General features: G+C 42.2%; 2 protein-coding genes across 2 annotated transcripts; one reads left to right on the top strand and one right to left on the bottom strand.

The window, feature by feature from the left end:
• Positions 1–1394: 1394 nt before the first annotated feature.
• Positions 1395–6820, bottom strand: LOC119737974 (alpha-1,3-mannosyl-glycoprotein 4-beta-N-acetylglucosaminyltransferase C-like). Its single transcript, XM_038212656.1, has 5 exons — positions 6719–6820; positions 5995–6130; positions 4949–5007; positions 3284–3449; positions 1395–2755 (listed from the first exon to the last, which is right to left on the bottom strand). The coding sequence occupies exons 2-5, from the start codon at positions 6101–6103 to the stop codon at positions 2127–2129; spliced, it is 963 nt and encodes a 320-aa protein (XP_038068584.1). The 5' UTR covers positions 6104–6130; positions 6719–6820; the 3' UTR covers positions 1395–2126.
• A 3639-nt stretch (positions 6821–10459) lies between these two features.
• On the top strand, positions 10460–12674 carry LOC119737967 (alpha-1,3-mannosyl-glycoprotein 4-beta-N-acetylglucosaminyltransferase C-like). Its single transcript, XM_038212642.1, has 4 exons — positions 10460–10466; positions 10516–10625; positions 11229–11340; positions 11441–12674. Exons 1-4 carry the CDS (start codon positions 10460–10462, stop codon positions 12166–12168), a joined length of 957 nt encoding a protein of 318 aa, XP_038068570.1. The 3' UTR covers positions 12169–12674.
• Positions 12675–13320: the final 646 nt, after the last annotated feature.

Below are 13320 nucleotides of genomic sequence, written 5' to 3'. Positions count from 1 at the left end.
ACAATTGGGCTCGAAAATGGCGCTATTTTGCCATGTTGTGGAGGGATCGTTTTTCAAGATGGCTACCGTTCCGCTTTGGGGGAAAATAGGGGTCGTCTTCTTTGGGCGAGAATTTCTCGAAAAGTCAATGGTCAACCCACCAAAAAATGAAAAGAAATTGAAAGATGACATGTCGATCATCATTTTTCTGTGCAGCTTAAATACCTGTGAGAGTTCTGAGTATTTTAAAAAGAATTTTGAAGTATGGGCATTTAGCACTAGTGGCTATGGGAATTTTTTTGCACTGTTGCACCCTGCCAATTTGGCATAGAGATCTTATTAAACCCGACATTGGCTTATATACCGAAATAGGAGGCGCCCGCTGAATGGTCAGAATTTCGAGGTCAAGACGCAGTCTTGTTTTGCATATTCGCCGAATCTGCTGGCATGGCATAGACTCTTGCTGTGCGAGGTGATATTCCATAGACTTATAGGAACCTGGCCCCCTTCAAATACTTTAGTATAAATGGTCCGTTCTTGGAAATCAAGGAAGGTGGCCGGTTGGGTCTGGGTTGCGTACAGTATACGTGGCAGAGAATTATTAATTATGTGACAGCAGGACACAAACACGCCCTCGCAGTCGCAGCGAAGGGTTCCAGTACCGGAAACTAATCTTGGTTCAAAAAGTTTCCAACGTGATTTATTGTAAATACATAGGATACTCTTCTCCATGCATGATGGTGAAAGGAAGCAAAATGCAATTACACGACCTGCAAAAAAATTTCCCTTTGATATGAAACAAAATAGGCCCAGGCTAAAGTTACAAACAATTCTCTTTAAAAAAAAAACAACTTTATTTTCCACTAGGTTCTCTTTTTTTTTTAATTACAATGATAATCACATCTGTATTATTTTATACAAAACCACATGACTTAATAAGTTGCAAAATAAGATCATTTTACATTAGTCAACAATTGAAATACAATCTCCAAAACGAAACTAAACAAACGCCGCTATTTTCGAGTCCTATCCGTCGGACATAATGGGGAAAAAAATCGACAATTTACTATCTAATTCCTTATCACTGAATATAATTTTATGCAAATTAATATTAACAATAGTCAACGTTGTTTGAAGTTTAAAAAAAAAGTAAAAGTAAACTGTCGTCAATGTGGATGGAGGTCATATTTGATTACCAATGTATGCTCTGTACAGTCTAAAATTACATTTATTGTATAGTCTATGTTTACGACTTCAACATTCCTTTAGTTAAAAAGAAATACACGTTTGCATCAATAGAGGGTGAGCTGAAAAAAAATGGAAACCCAAATGGTGCCCCCTATTTTTTAATAATTATGCATGTAGTGCTTTCCAGATCTAGGATATATGAAAGCCCAACAATTAATAAGCTTTCTTTTAGTATAAGCATCATTCAAATCACTCATGTACTTTTCCAGTATAATGGAATTTGGATTACAAACATCCGTTTATTAAGCAAAACGGTAACAATTCACACAGAGATGAATGTAAATTGTTTTCGTTTTTCTGAACTTAAAACAATACCTTTTTAAGTGATCCGTGGACAACAATTTAAAACGGTGTTTGCCACTTGTTTAAAATTCCGTAACTTGAAAAGTACATAAGTGGTTTGAATGATTCTTGTACTAAATGAAGCTTATTGGGATTTAATATCCTAGATTCTGAAAGTGTATATGCAGAACTTCACTAAAACAACGGTCCTGACATTTTTTTTTACTCTGTATATGCCAAGAGTTTATAGTTTTGCCCTGCCCCCTACTTGGCTACCCCGGAGACTTATGGGATTATTCTGATATCATTTTCAATATACACAGTTTCATTTTTATTGAAATATCACGTACCTTAAATAAATGTGATATGTGGACAAGAATAAAAAACAACAACCGGTGTTTGTTGTCACAATTCCATAGATGGAACAGATGGAAACCAAAACAATCCGAGTACTTGGTTATGAGGTGGCATAGTTATGCCGGTGTTCAGTGGAACCAAAATAAAAGTTCGAAAAGTCACCTATCCGCAGTAGGTATGGGCTTTGTTCGAGGGCTTTGCGGATCTGACATTGGCTAATTTTTTGTTTTGTTTTCCCCAATGATGACTTGGTTTCGCGACTAGGGTGCATTTCCCAAGTTGTCAAAGAGGGGCGGTCGGTGCATTATAGGCTGCTTCTGGGCGTTGAACTTCTTAAACGATTCGTACAACTTGCCAACGGAGAGTTTCTCGCCGAACTCCACCAGAAGGTGGGTGAGCTGCCCCTGGTCCCTGCCGCCTGAGCGGATCAGCTTCCCCGTGAACGGCTTGCTAGAAAACTCCAGGGTCACCCAATATTTCTTCCCCTGTCCGTTGATGAAATCGCGGATCGAACGCACGTAGCCAGGGACCGTTTTGACACTGTCGTCCAGTTGCAGGTAGTACTCGGAGAGGTTTTCCGAGTAGGAGATCAGAAAGGCGTTGTCCAGGTTCTCTTTCACCTGACCGTTCTTCTGCGCCTCGGGTGTCCGATAAAAAGACAGCGGGGCCTCGATTAGCTGCAGCATGCCGCTCTGGACGGGCTCCGTGAAGTTACCGACGACGTACCGCACGGCCTGCCGGGCGCTCTGGTCGAAATCGTGGGCGAATACGACGATGGTTACCCTCGGTCTCTCGGCTTCCTCGGTGTTCTGGATGAGAGATTTCAAAGTCTGCTCCAGGTTATCTTCACCTCCCGCGTGGGACGCGGGGATTCCAATGGTCAGAAAACCTGAATAGACAGAGAAATATTAAGCTATTTATTATTATTTTTTTATATGATAGTAGCCTTGCTCCAAGACTGAATGTGCTTTGTAATCCCATAAAACAGCCGGTCTCTGACCGTTGCGCGGTCAAGTAGCCACGTGCTGCGGATGAAGGCCACTATCAACAATTAGATGAATCAAATTAGGATTTTGGAACTCGGGTGATAGCTTGAGGTATGCTCCTGGGCCCAAGTGCCAAAATTCCCAAGACAAAATTGATTCATCTTCTTGTTAGTGCATTCCACTGCTGCGACGGCTTGCTAGCGTAGCCACGGAATCGTGTTCAGTGTGACTGGATGTTTCGTCCCCCATAAAAATTGTCCGGGGCAGAATATCCTGGAGGAACAGAGTCTTCTTTCACATCGGCTGCATTAGGGGAACATAATCCAAATTCAGTCTGGGACCGACACTACAGTTGTGTCGTCTCGATCGTCATGTTGTCGTTGTCAACATGTCACTTTACTTGTGTCATTTTTGTCATTGTTGATTTTTACCTTTATCTTTCCTAGTGTGGCCGAGCACGAGAGCTTTTTCTCGATCTATGTGCTTCAGGTCGCCGCTTTTCATCTCGATCTCGACTGAGGGCGCAGGCTTTTTCGGTGTAACCGATAATCTCTCTTTCAGGTCGCTACTTTTCATCACCGGTGGTCTCTGTACGTTCTGTAAGAAAAAAATGCACAATTGTGATGGAAAAGAGATGAGATCATTGTCCATAGCATGTCCGTCACAATTAGTCCATCACAAGTCCGTCACAAGTCCATCACTAGTAACCCACACAAGTCCATCACAAACCCACCACAAGTCCATCGCAAGTCTATCACAAGTCCATCACAAGTCTATCACAAGTCCATCACAAGTCCATCACAAGTCCATCACCAGTCTATCACAAGTCCATCATAAGTCCATCACAAGCCCACCACAAGTCCATCGCAAGTCTATCACAAGTCCATCACAAGTCTATCACAAGTCCATCACAAGTCCATCACAAGTCCATCACAAGTCTATCACAAGTCCATCATAAGTCCATCGCAAGTCAATCACAAGTCAATTACAAGTCCATCACAAGTCCATCACAAGTCCATCACAAGCCCATCACAAGCCCACCACAAGTCCATCACAAGTCTATCACAAGTCCATCACAAGTTCGTCACAAGTCAAACACGAGACGTCAAGTCACAAGTCCATTAACACAAGGGACATAAATGGGACAAAAGGCAGGGCTGTACATGTTTCTATTCTTGTGTGCATTTTTTTTTTTCATGTGAAGCCACAACATTACTCATGAGGTGCATGCTATAAATTAGTGAAGTTTTAGCTCAGAGGCTTTTTGAGGGGACATTATTATTAAAAACGTATGCACAATTTGTGTCTCGTGACTGGATTCCTTCGTTAACGAAGTACAACCACCTTAATGATTGCTTTCTTTCCATCAAAACCATTTTCGACTCAGGTGGAATAATTTCACAGGGTATCTGTGACCTGTCATCACAAAATGAACTTAAAGTCAGACTTTTAAGAATTGAGATATTTATATATCTGGCACTGGCAGATAAAGGGATGATTAGAAGTAGGTTTTTACAGATGTTTGATAGAACACACAATTGGAGAAAGGTAGCACAGGACTTACAGATTGAGGTTCACCTGGGAAAAAAAATGACCACCCGTTCAAATGTTGGCTTTGCCCCACTATACTGCAAAATGGCAATTACCGACTTTAAGCTCATTCAGTGGGAGACATGTCACATTTGGGACTATAGACCTTTAATCATGCTGCCACCATTTCAGTCATGTTCCCTGTATCCAATAACAGTACTGCATGATAATGTTTTGTGCAAAAAGGAACCAGATTATTTTCCCTTTCAGCCTTGCTTTTGTTACGTTGATTTGAATGGGACAAAATCAAGATGGCCGCAACATGACAATGGTCAATAGCTCCCTTCCTTTCTTCACGGCGAGAAAGGTTTCTCGTTAACGGGGAAGGTACATTTCCGGAGTAGCAATTAACGTCCATCCCTGCCTTACTTTAACCGAGGGACTATGGCTCGACGTCAGTTTTATAAACGAACGATTCATTCGTAAATTTTGATGACATTGATTCGTTCCTAATTTATAATACAACGTTACACGAACACACACACACAAATGCCAGTTGAACTTACATCTATTTTAACCTCGGTCTGAGCGTTGCGTGTTTTCCCATCAGCATGTTGATTTGTCGCTTTAGACCGTGCAGATAGTCCATCACATAATAAAGGAGGAAATGGGTTTTAAAAAAGGTACACAGTAAGATTAAAGGCATTGAATTTGCTACGTTATTAAGTAAGATGGGGATTTCAGGCTCAATTGCTGCAAGTTTGGACTCTTCTCCAGTATGACTACATAATTTCTAGTATATGGTGTGCAGGGTGGTGCAAAAAAAAAGAAGGAAACCCGCTTTTGACAGGAATTTTAACCTACTTACTTAACTTATTTGAACTGTTTTTTTCCCCTCCATAATGTGGTGAAGTATAGCTCTTCCACCATATACGTGATGAAAAAAATCTTTAAAAAAATCTCAAGGAGAGTGTTATTATGCTAATGTGAATACAAGTCACCAAAATCACTGCTGTCCACGTGTAAGTCTAGTGTAGTATTTTTGTCTTCAAATCGAGCTCCGAAGCTCAGTCAAGCGGCGCGGTTGGAATAGAGCCGTCCGTGGACAAACAGGTTTGGCACATGAAATTTTTAAACTACCATATCTCAGAGACAAAATATGCATTTGCACTCATTTTTTGTCACTTGTGTTTTATAGATCAAAATTTTATCCAATTAAATTGAATTTGTGAAATGTGCTCAACAAGTAGGTGAAAACTGCTGTCAACAGTGGGTTTCGTTTGCACCATCCTGTATTATACAAATAACGAATGTTTGTGAGGGCAGTGGTAAGAATAATTTCATGAGGTGACAGAGGGAACGTTCCATTCCACGAAGTGAAGCTGAGTGGAATGGAACATCCCATCCGTCACCTCATAAAACTATTCTTACCATTGCACTCATAAACATTCATTTGGTCTTTATATGTAACGCACCAATGCACTTAAGTTAGCACGTACTTTTTCCATTTTGTGTCCAAATTGGAACAGAGATTATTACCGCTCTTCCCAATCATTATATCTTCTCTGTTACTTTTTTAAATTTTTTTGTTTGTTAGGTATTATCAACTAACCGTCCAATGATTCATCCAGCACATAGGCAACTACGGTCAGGAATCCCATCATGCCTAGCGCGGCCACCATGGACATCAGAATTCTGTAGTGACTCCGCGTCAGATGCATCTTGGTGATTTGAAATTCTGCGGTTCCCTGAGTTTTAAAAATAAACTTAAGAGAGAGGGCAACTTCGAATATTCCAAAATCTGAAAACGGTTGTGCTTTTGCCTTTTTGGACAGACCCCTTCGTGGTGAATATTTCTTGACGAGCTTAAGTTACTTATGTGTTATGTAGGCCTGCTTCAAAATACTGAGCTTCAAACCTCGAAAAAATACAGATAACCATCACCACAGCAAATCTGTAGTATGTGGCTATAAGTCAAATTATAACGGTCCATTATGGGCCTCCTGAAGTCAACAGTTGACTGCAAACGTTAAAACGTGAAGTCAAACGTTAAAACTATAGGTTAAAACTTGATGTCAAACGTTAAAACTTGACGTCAAACGTTGTGTAACTTTTATTGTGAGAGAATGTCACTAACAACGTTTGGACATAAATTCAACGCAGTCAACGTACGCAATTCCATAGAGTTGAACTTGAATCATCGTTGAACTTGCATCGTTCAACACGGAATATTTATTCCCCCAATATGTAAGAAAGAAGCTTTCAAAGGGTTGACATTTAAAGTCAAGTCCAATGTAGTCTTAAAAATTTAGCTCAGTGTACTGTATACAACTTACCTTAATTAGATTCAACTTCAGTGCGTAGACTACAGAACTACAACTTTGTGTACGGTGTAACAATATACTGCAGAATGGCGGAGACCAAGATCATTGCCTTGACCGAACAATCCAATGGCACTGCGTACTCGCTACCGAATATTGTGCATGTATTGTTCGGCACTGGGGGTTACGGGTTAGTGATTTTTCTGAATGAGACATAACTATTTATGCACGATTTTTTTTTAAAAACCCTTTGAAACCTTTTGAAACATGTTGGTATAGAAATGGATGTTTGAGGTACAGCACAAATCAAGTTCGTTGGTTGTTCACAGGAACTGCGCTTCGCTTTGGGCTGTTTAGGTGAACTTCAATACGTGTTATGTGGCGTAACCAGACAGGCAAGCTATAGTGCCAGACTTTACAAAGCCGCCTGTTTTGCAGTTCCATTTCGGTAGAGTATGCTGATCCAAGCGTCGTATCACTCAACAATTTGTTAAAAGGTAAGATGTAATATTTTGGTCGACAATTTAAGGTGTGACGGAAGTTGAGATTGTGAGAACGACTCAACCCCAGACAAATGTGGGAAAATCGGGCCAATGATTGAGCAAGGGCAGCTACACTATACACATGATCACATCAATTAAACACGTATACGTGTTGGGTATGAAGTACATCATTTCTATAGAATTCCAAAGAGTGACGATCATCTCTCTATCCGAGTGAAACTATTGAAATAACGAAGATACATTAACTTAATTCATCAAGTTTCCCGCATTTGAGTTTTCCACGGAAGTAATTTCAATTATCTGAAGGTTATTTTCACTCCTAAATCGTCTGGTCCCAAGTTTGACTCTTTGGAAACTAAGGAAAAGTGCCTGCTGCACGGGTTCCCGTTTTGTTTTAACTGAACATTTCCTGAATATGAATATGTTCCAAAAAACAGCTCATGCACTCTGCTGAAAGCTATACTTTCGACAAACTAGTAAATTACATGTGACTTTTCATGAGTGAATTCTTAAGACAAATTTCTTGTAAATATCATGCAAAAAGAACTACAGGGCGAGTCAAAACGAAAGTGACCCGATTAGACAAAATATTTTTCAAAAATATGTGCCTAGCTCCAATTCACAAAAAAATAACAGCAAATGCTATTGACCAGTATAACTGTCAGAATTTCAAGTAAGTTGCATACTCTTTTCCCATTTATGACTATTTTAATAAAAAAGATCACAAAATTCAGCAGTCCACCACTGATCATTTACCGTCCTACGAACTGTTGAATACCCATGAAACATGGACGTTTTCCCACCTCCATGAATGAACGAAATTTTGCAAAGGATAACAGACACAAATCGCCTTCAATATGTCAGAAAAATAACAGTTGACTAGTATTTTTCCTCATATTCATATTCTGACAGTAAAAATAATGTTTCAGTCTTGACTCAACTGACAAATCTCATTTGTTTTGAATGCCCGTGTGTAACCTGTAATTCTCACTCAGCTCAATAGCTTTCAATGGCATTCCATGGGCAGCTGTAACTTCCGATCAATTTCAGTAACTCTTTTTTCCTTCAGATTTATGAGTGGAAGAACATGCTCTTATAAGACATACTTCATTGGTGTATCTATTTTTTTTTTTTTTAAGAAAACAAATCATTGATCGAAGTCACTTCCTTTTTAAGTCATCATGCAAGATAACTCCTTGTTTGGAAATTGAAGGCATTTGTACACAATTTCCGTTAAACATGCGCATATTGAAGAACTATCAACGAAACCAAAATGTTTGAACTTGCTAAATTCCACTTTGAGATATTTCGCACCCAGCCACCAGACTTTGGCAGGCAAAGGATGACCCGGTGGGCTGGTCACGTGATCAGGGGGGGGGGGCCGTGGGGGGGAGGGCGACAGCCCCCCCCCATGAAACCTTGTCGCCCCCCCAGTCGCCCCCCCCCCCCACTGAGATTTTGAGTTTCTAAAAAAATTATCATTGATCTACATGACGCCCCCCATGAAATGTTTCAGCCCCCCAGCGGCCCCCCCCCCCTCTGAAAAATTCCTGGCTACGCCACTGCACGTGATAGAAGCAAAGACGCACAGAAATTGCATTAATTTCGATGATTCGTAAACTTTCGATGGGATGAAAGAATAACTTAAAAACCAGAAATGGTTGAGTTTATCTACAAGGTGAGTATGTGCAGGATAAAATTGTTCCACTTCAAACCCTTTTACAGATACAGCCAACAGACCGGAACTGTGCAGTGAAGGTATATGTGCGCTGCATTGTGGTACAGTAACAATGCGCACAAGGTGCAACCCTGCAAGAAAATTCCCATAGACACTAGTGCTAAATGCGCATACGTCAAAATTCTTTTAAAAATACTCAGAACTCTCACAGGCATTCAAGCTGCACAGAAATAAATGATGATCAATGTGTCATCTTTCATTTTCTTTTCATTTTTTGGTGAGTTGTCCATTGACTTTTTGAGATATTCTCACCCAAAGAAGACGACCCCTATTTTCCCCAAAGCAGAAAAGTAGCCATCTTGAAAAACGATCCCTCCACAACATGGCAAAATAGCGCCACTTTCGAGCCCAATAGCATCCAAAATGCTCAGGATTGGAAGCCCCAAGTCCGGGCCAAAGGTTCATTACCTTATCTCTTCAATACCCCAATTTTATGGCTCTCGAAACTCTCTAATATAGAATATTTTGAGGGTATAACTTTTAGTCATGAGCTCGGCGGACGGATTTTTGGCCTGTGTCCAATTTTGTAGCGCAAACTGTCCCACGGGTGCAACGCAGCATTTTACCCTCACTGAACACTTCCGGTCGACCCTGCTCCATGTCCCCACCAATAGCTCCCACTCTGAAGCCCGTTATTGGGCCACCAAGTGTCAGATGCTGCTGTAAATACGCACCGTATTCAATGCTAACATTAGCCTTTTTAGGTTTAACCTTCTTTAACCGGTAATAGCACGGCTTTGAAATTGAGAACAAAGCGGTGAGGTCAAGAGGCGTATGGAGCGGAGACTACAGTGACGAGGTTTTGCCTTTTGAATTTCGAGGCCAGTGTTGATTTCGTCAATGGGCCTGCACTTTGTAGTCTCGCCTCAGTGCGTCGCATGGCCACACGAATTGGTCAAGGTATTTTTCTACGTTCCTATAGATAGTGTTAAGGCTAGTTTTTATTCTATTTGGCTGGGGGGGGGGGGGCTCACGATTATTTTTCTTCAAATTTTGTAGAAATTGTGGCCAAAAATTTTGTCCGCAGAAAAAAATGTGTTTGTAGTTGTTTTGTTTGGAGGGGGAAGGGCTATTTTGACGTTGGTGGCGCCACTTACACCCTATTATACTACTCAAAAATAGGCCACATACATATCACCATCACCAAGGTCAAATCGTGGGACTAAAAAAAAGAAGTGACAACCTCTTGGGGGAGGCTGAAGCCCCCCCCCCCCCCCCTCCCGCTTGGCTGCGCCACTGCTGTTATTGTCTTTCGCAAAAATTCAAATGATGAACATGTCGGTTGGCACGGGTAAAACTGAACTTCAATTTCGCATTTTTCCCCCGCCAGGTATCGTAAAAAGGATGCGAAGACTTACGTGTAGGCGGCCATTTGGGTGCCTGCTGATCACTTCGTGTTTGTTGACGTTAATGGGCCTGTTACTTCGACACATTGTGCAAACGAACAACGAGAAAAGTAAGCCAAACATTCGTCAGATTGAGCAGGCTTATTTATTCATTATTATAGCTGACAAAATGAGGAGTCATTGTGTTGAAAAGAAAATGATGATATTCAATTTATTATCGCTTAGACGGGCTGCCTTGGTTACCTGTAAGAAGAGTAGAAACGATAGTTGAACAGCCACAGGCAAGGGAGAATGTTCACAGTACTCAGAGGCAGATTGCAGTGCAGGCAAAAAAGGTAAGCACGATTTTTGATGGATGGCTGAATTATACCCACCGGCTGGTTGGCTAGCTGGCTGGCAAACTGGCTTGCTGACTGCATGGCTGGTTGGCTGGCTTTATGGTCTGCTGGCCTGTTGGCTAGCCGTCTAGCTGGTTGACTATAGCTGGTTGGCTGGTTGACTGGCTGGTTTTCTTGCTCGCTTAATGGCTGGCTGGTGAGGTGGGTGGGTGACTGACTTGCGAGCTGGCTGACTCCCCGGATGGGTGGCTGGTTGGCTGGCTTTATGGTCTGCTGGCCTGTTGGCTAGCCGTCTAGCTGGTTGACTAACAGGCTGGTTGACTGGCTGGTTTTCTTGCTCGCTTAATGGCTGGCTGGTGAGGTGGGTGGGTGACTGACTTGCGAGCTGGCTGACTCCCCGGATGGGTGGTTGGTTGCCTGGCTGGCTGGCTGGTATGCTGGCTGGCTGGCAGGCTGGTTGGGAGCTAGGCTGGTTGGCATGGCGCATGATTACAGTGACCGGTACATCGTGTGCACTTTTACGGAACGCCATTTTCCAACCAATATTAAGACTGAAGTATAGCATTGTAATCTGAAGAGAATTTATCCTGCTTCCCACAGGCAAAAGATGAAAACGTTGTAACCCCAAAACCTACTGAGGCGGGCTACATGAACCTAAATGCCCTAGACCGAGACAAGGCCTTGGTCCTCGGCCATCGCAGAAAAGACAAAGGTAAGTGCTCACTTTAACTGTCTTACTTATTTGCTGCATCAATACACAAGTGCAGAACTGCAAATTGTTTCAATTATTTTCGTCTCTCTTCCTAATGCAGGTTTACTAACGATTGGTGTCACCACAGCCGAGCGACAGAACGCCAGCTACCTAGACGCGACATTACGTTCCCTCATAGAAAACGCCGACGCCTCAGAGAGGTCACTGCTGAGACTCGTGGTATTCGCTTGCGACTATCACGAGCGGGGTAGGCAAGAGGCACAAGCTGTGGTGTCCGCTTATTCCGAGCACATCCAGAGCGGCCTCTTGCAATTTATTGTCGCGCCAAGGTCTTTCTATCCAAAATTCTCTAACCTGAAGCGGACTTACGGCGATCCGGAAGAGCGTGTCCAGTGGCGATCTAAAGAGAACATCGACAGCGTGTTTCTGTTCGCGTACTGCGCCGGCATGTCCGAGTATTTCCTGCAGATGGACGACGATCTGGCAACCAGCCCGGGATACTTCCAGACGATCCGATCCTTCATCAAAGGTCACTCCGAGGACGACTGGGCACTGCTTGACATCGGCTCTACAGGCTCCGGGAAGCTATTCCGTGATGAAGATGTCCTCCCAATGGCTCAGTTCATGGTTCAGTTTTGGCAGGAAGACCCGGTGGATTACCTATTCTTGTTTTTCAAGGCTCTTCGCGTGCAGAAGGAACGCTTCGTGGTCAAACCACCTCTTTTCAAACACCTGGGAGTGGTGTCCACTTTGGATTTGAAAAACAGGGAAAGGAAAGCAAAAGAAGCCGCTAAGGCTAAGAAGGGTGGACCTAGCTTGAGGGTGTGACGTACACTTTTAAGCTTTTTTAAAACAAGGAAAACTCTAAATCCGTTTATAAATTTCCCCAAATGTTTTAAAGGAAACCCACCTTATAAAAAGTTATTGGGAGTGGCGTCTGCTTTGGATTTGAAAAACAGGGGAAGGAAAGCAAAAGAAGCCGCTAAGGCTTAGAAGGGTGGACCTATAGCTTGAGGGTGTGACGTTTACACTTTTAAACGCTTAAACGAGGAAAACTCTAAATCCGTTTACAAATTTCCCATTGAATGTTTAAAGGGCACCTTCCTTTAAAAAAAGTGACATCCGTTTACTCTAAAGTAACAACTGCACATGTCACAAAAAAGTAATGGATGCCTTTAAACCCATTTTATTTCCAAAGCAAAAGAACAGTCCATTGTGGACAAGCGTCATTGTTGATTGGGGTCGATGACAACCTCTCGCCCTGGTATGGATCATTTGCATGTGCAAAGTTTTTGAACACGTATATGCAAATGAGGAATAGTATGGTGCCTGCCTGTGCGTTACATTAGCGTTTGTTTTTGTATGTACATGTAATGCGATGTCTGGGGTAAAAACACAATCAATTCGTCGCAAATATCTCCCTCGCCCACCCTCGATAAACTGAAATATGCCCGTGAAAAAAAAAGGCATTTTCGTCAAGAGCATTCGGCCCGACCCAATAATACTGGAGCAGACACTCAATAGTACCTTAAAAACGTGTTAAGCATCCCCGCCTGTTCCTTTTGGGAGGCCGCCTCCTTTCTTTCTTTTATCCGAAAAAAAAAGATAAATTTTAAACAAGTGACATCATCTTGGCCTCTTTGTCTGTTGCATCTAGACCATAAGCTGGTATATTTCACGAGTCCAAGTGGCGGTCATTTAAGAAAAAAAGCTGGCGGCCATATTGAAAAATAGCCTGGTCGGGTGGCCATTTTGGAAGGAAAAAAAAAGGCCTCCTCCAGTTCCTTGTTTTCTAAAAGGCAGGGCGTAAAGCGCCACATAACTAGTGGTCTCAACAACGCGTCAATACGGATGCTGCACAAGTGAACAAAAAGAACAAACTCGTTTCAGATGAACTACTGGATTAAATTGAAATTTCGTGCAATTAGTTTTCACGATGTGTAGCATAAGTAGTTCGCATGGCGTGAGAAACCGTGGAGC

This window comes from Patiria miniata, unplaced genomic scaffold (assembly GCF_015706575.1).
Source record: "Patiria miniata isolate m_02_andy unplaced genomic scaffold, ASM1570657v1 HiC_scaffold_3, whole genome shotgun sequence".
NCBI classification, from domain to species: domain Eukaryota; kingdom Metazoa; phylum Echinodermata; class Asteroidea; order Valvatida; family Asterinidae; genus Patiria; species Patiria miniata.
This window is presented reverse-complemented; position numbering and strand designations above follow the sequence as displayed.

Excerpts from the sequence above, each read along its gene's own strand:
- LOC119737967 (XM_038212642.1), top strand. Across the intron at positions 10,626-11,228 it reads TTGCAGTGCAGGCAAAAAAG|GCAAAAGATGAAAACGTTGT; the intron begins GTAAGCACGATT and ends TGCTTCCCACAG. Across the intron at positions 11,341-11,440 it reads CCATCGCAGAAAAGACAAAG|GTTTACTAACGATTGGTGTC; the intron begins GTAAGTGCTCAC and ends TTCCTAATGCAG.
- LOC119737974 (XM_038212656.1), bottom strand. The coding sequence starts at position 6,103 with ATGCATCTGACGCGGAGTCACTACAGAATTCTGATGTCCATGGTGGCC. Across the intron at positions 5,008-5,994 it reads GCTGGATGAATCATTGGACG|CGACAAATCAACATGCTGAT; the intron begins GTTAGTTGATAA and ends CACGGTCTAAAG. Across the intron at positions 2,756-3,283 it reads CCACACTAGGAAAGATAAAG|GTTTTCTGACCATTGGAATC; the intron begins GTAAAAATCAAC and ends CTGTCTATTCAG.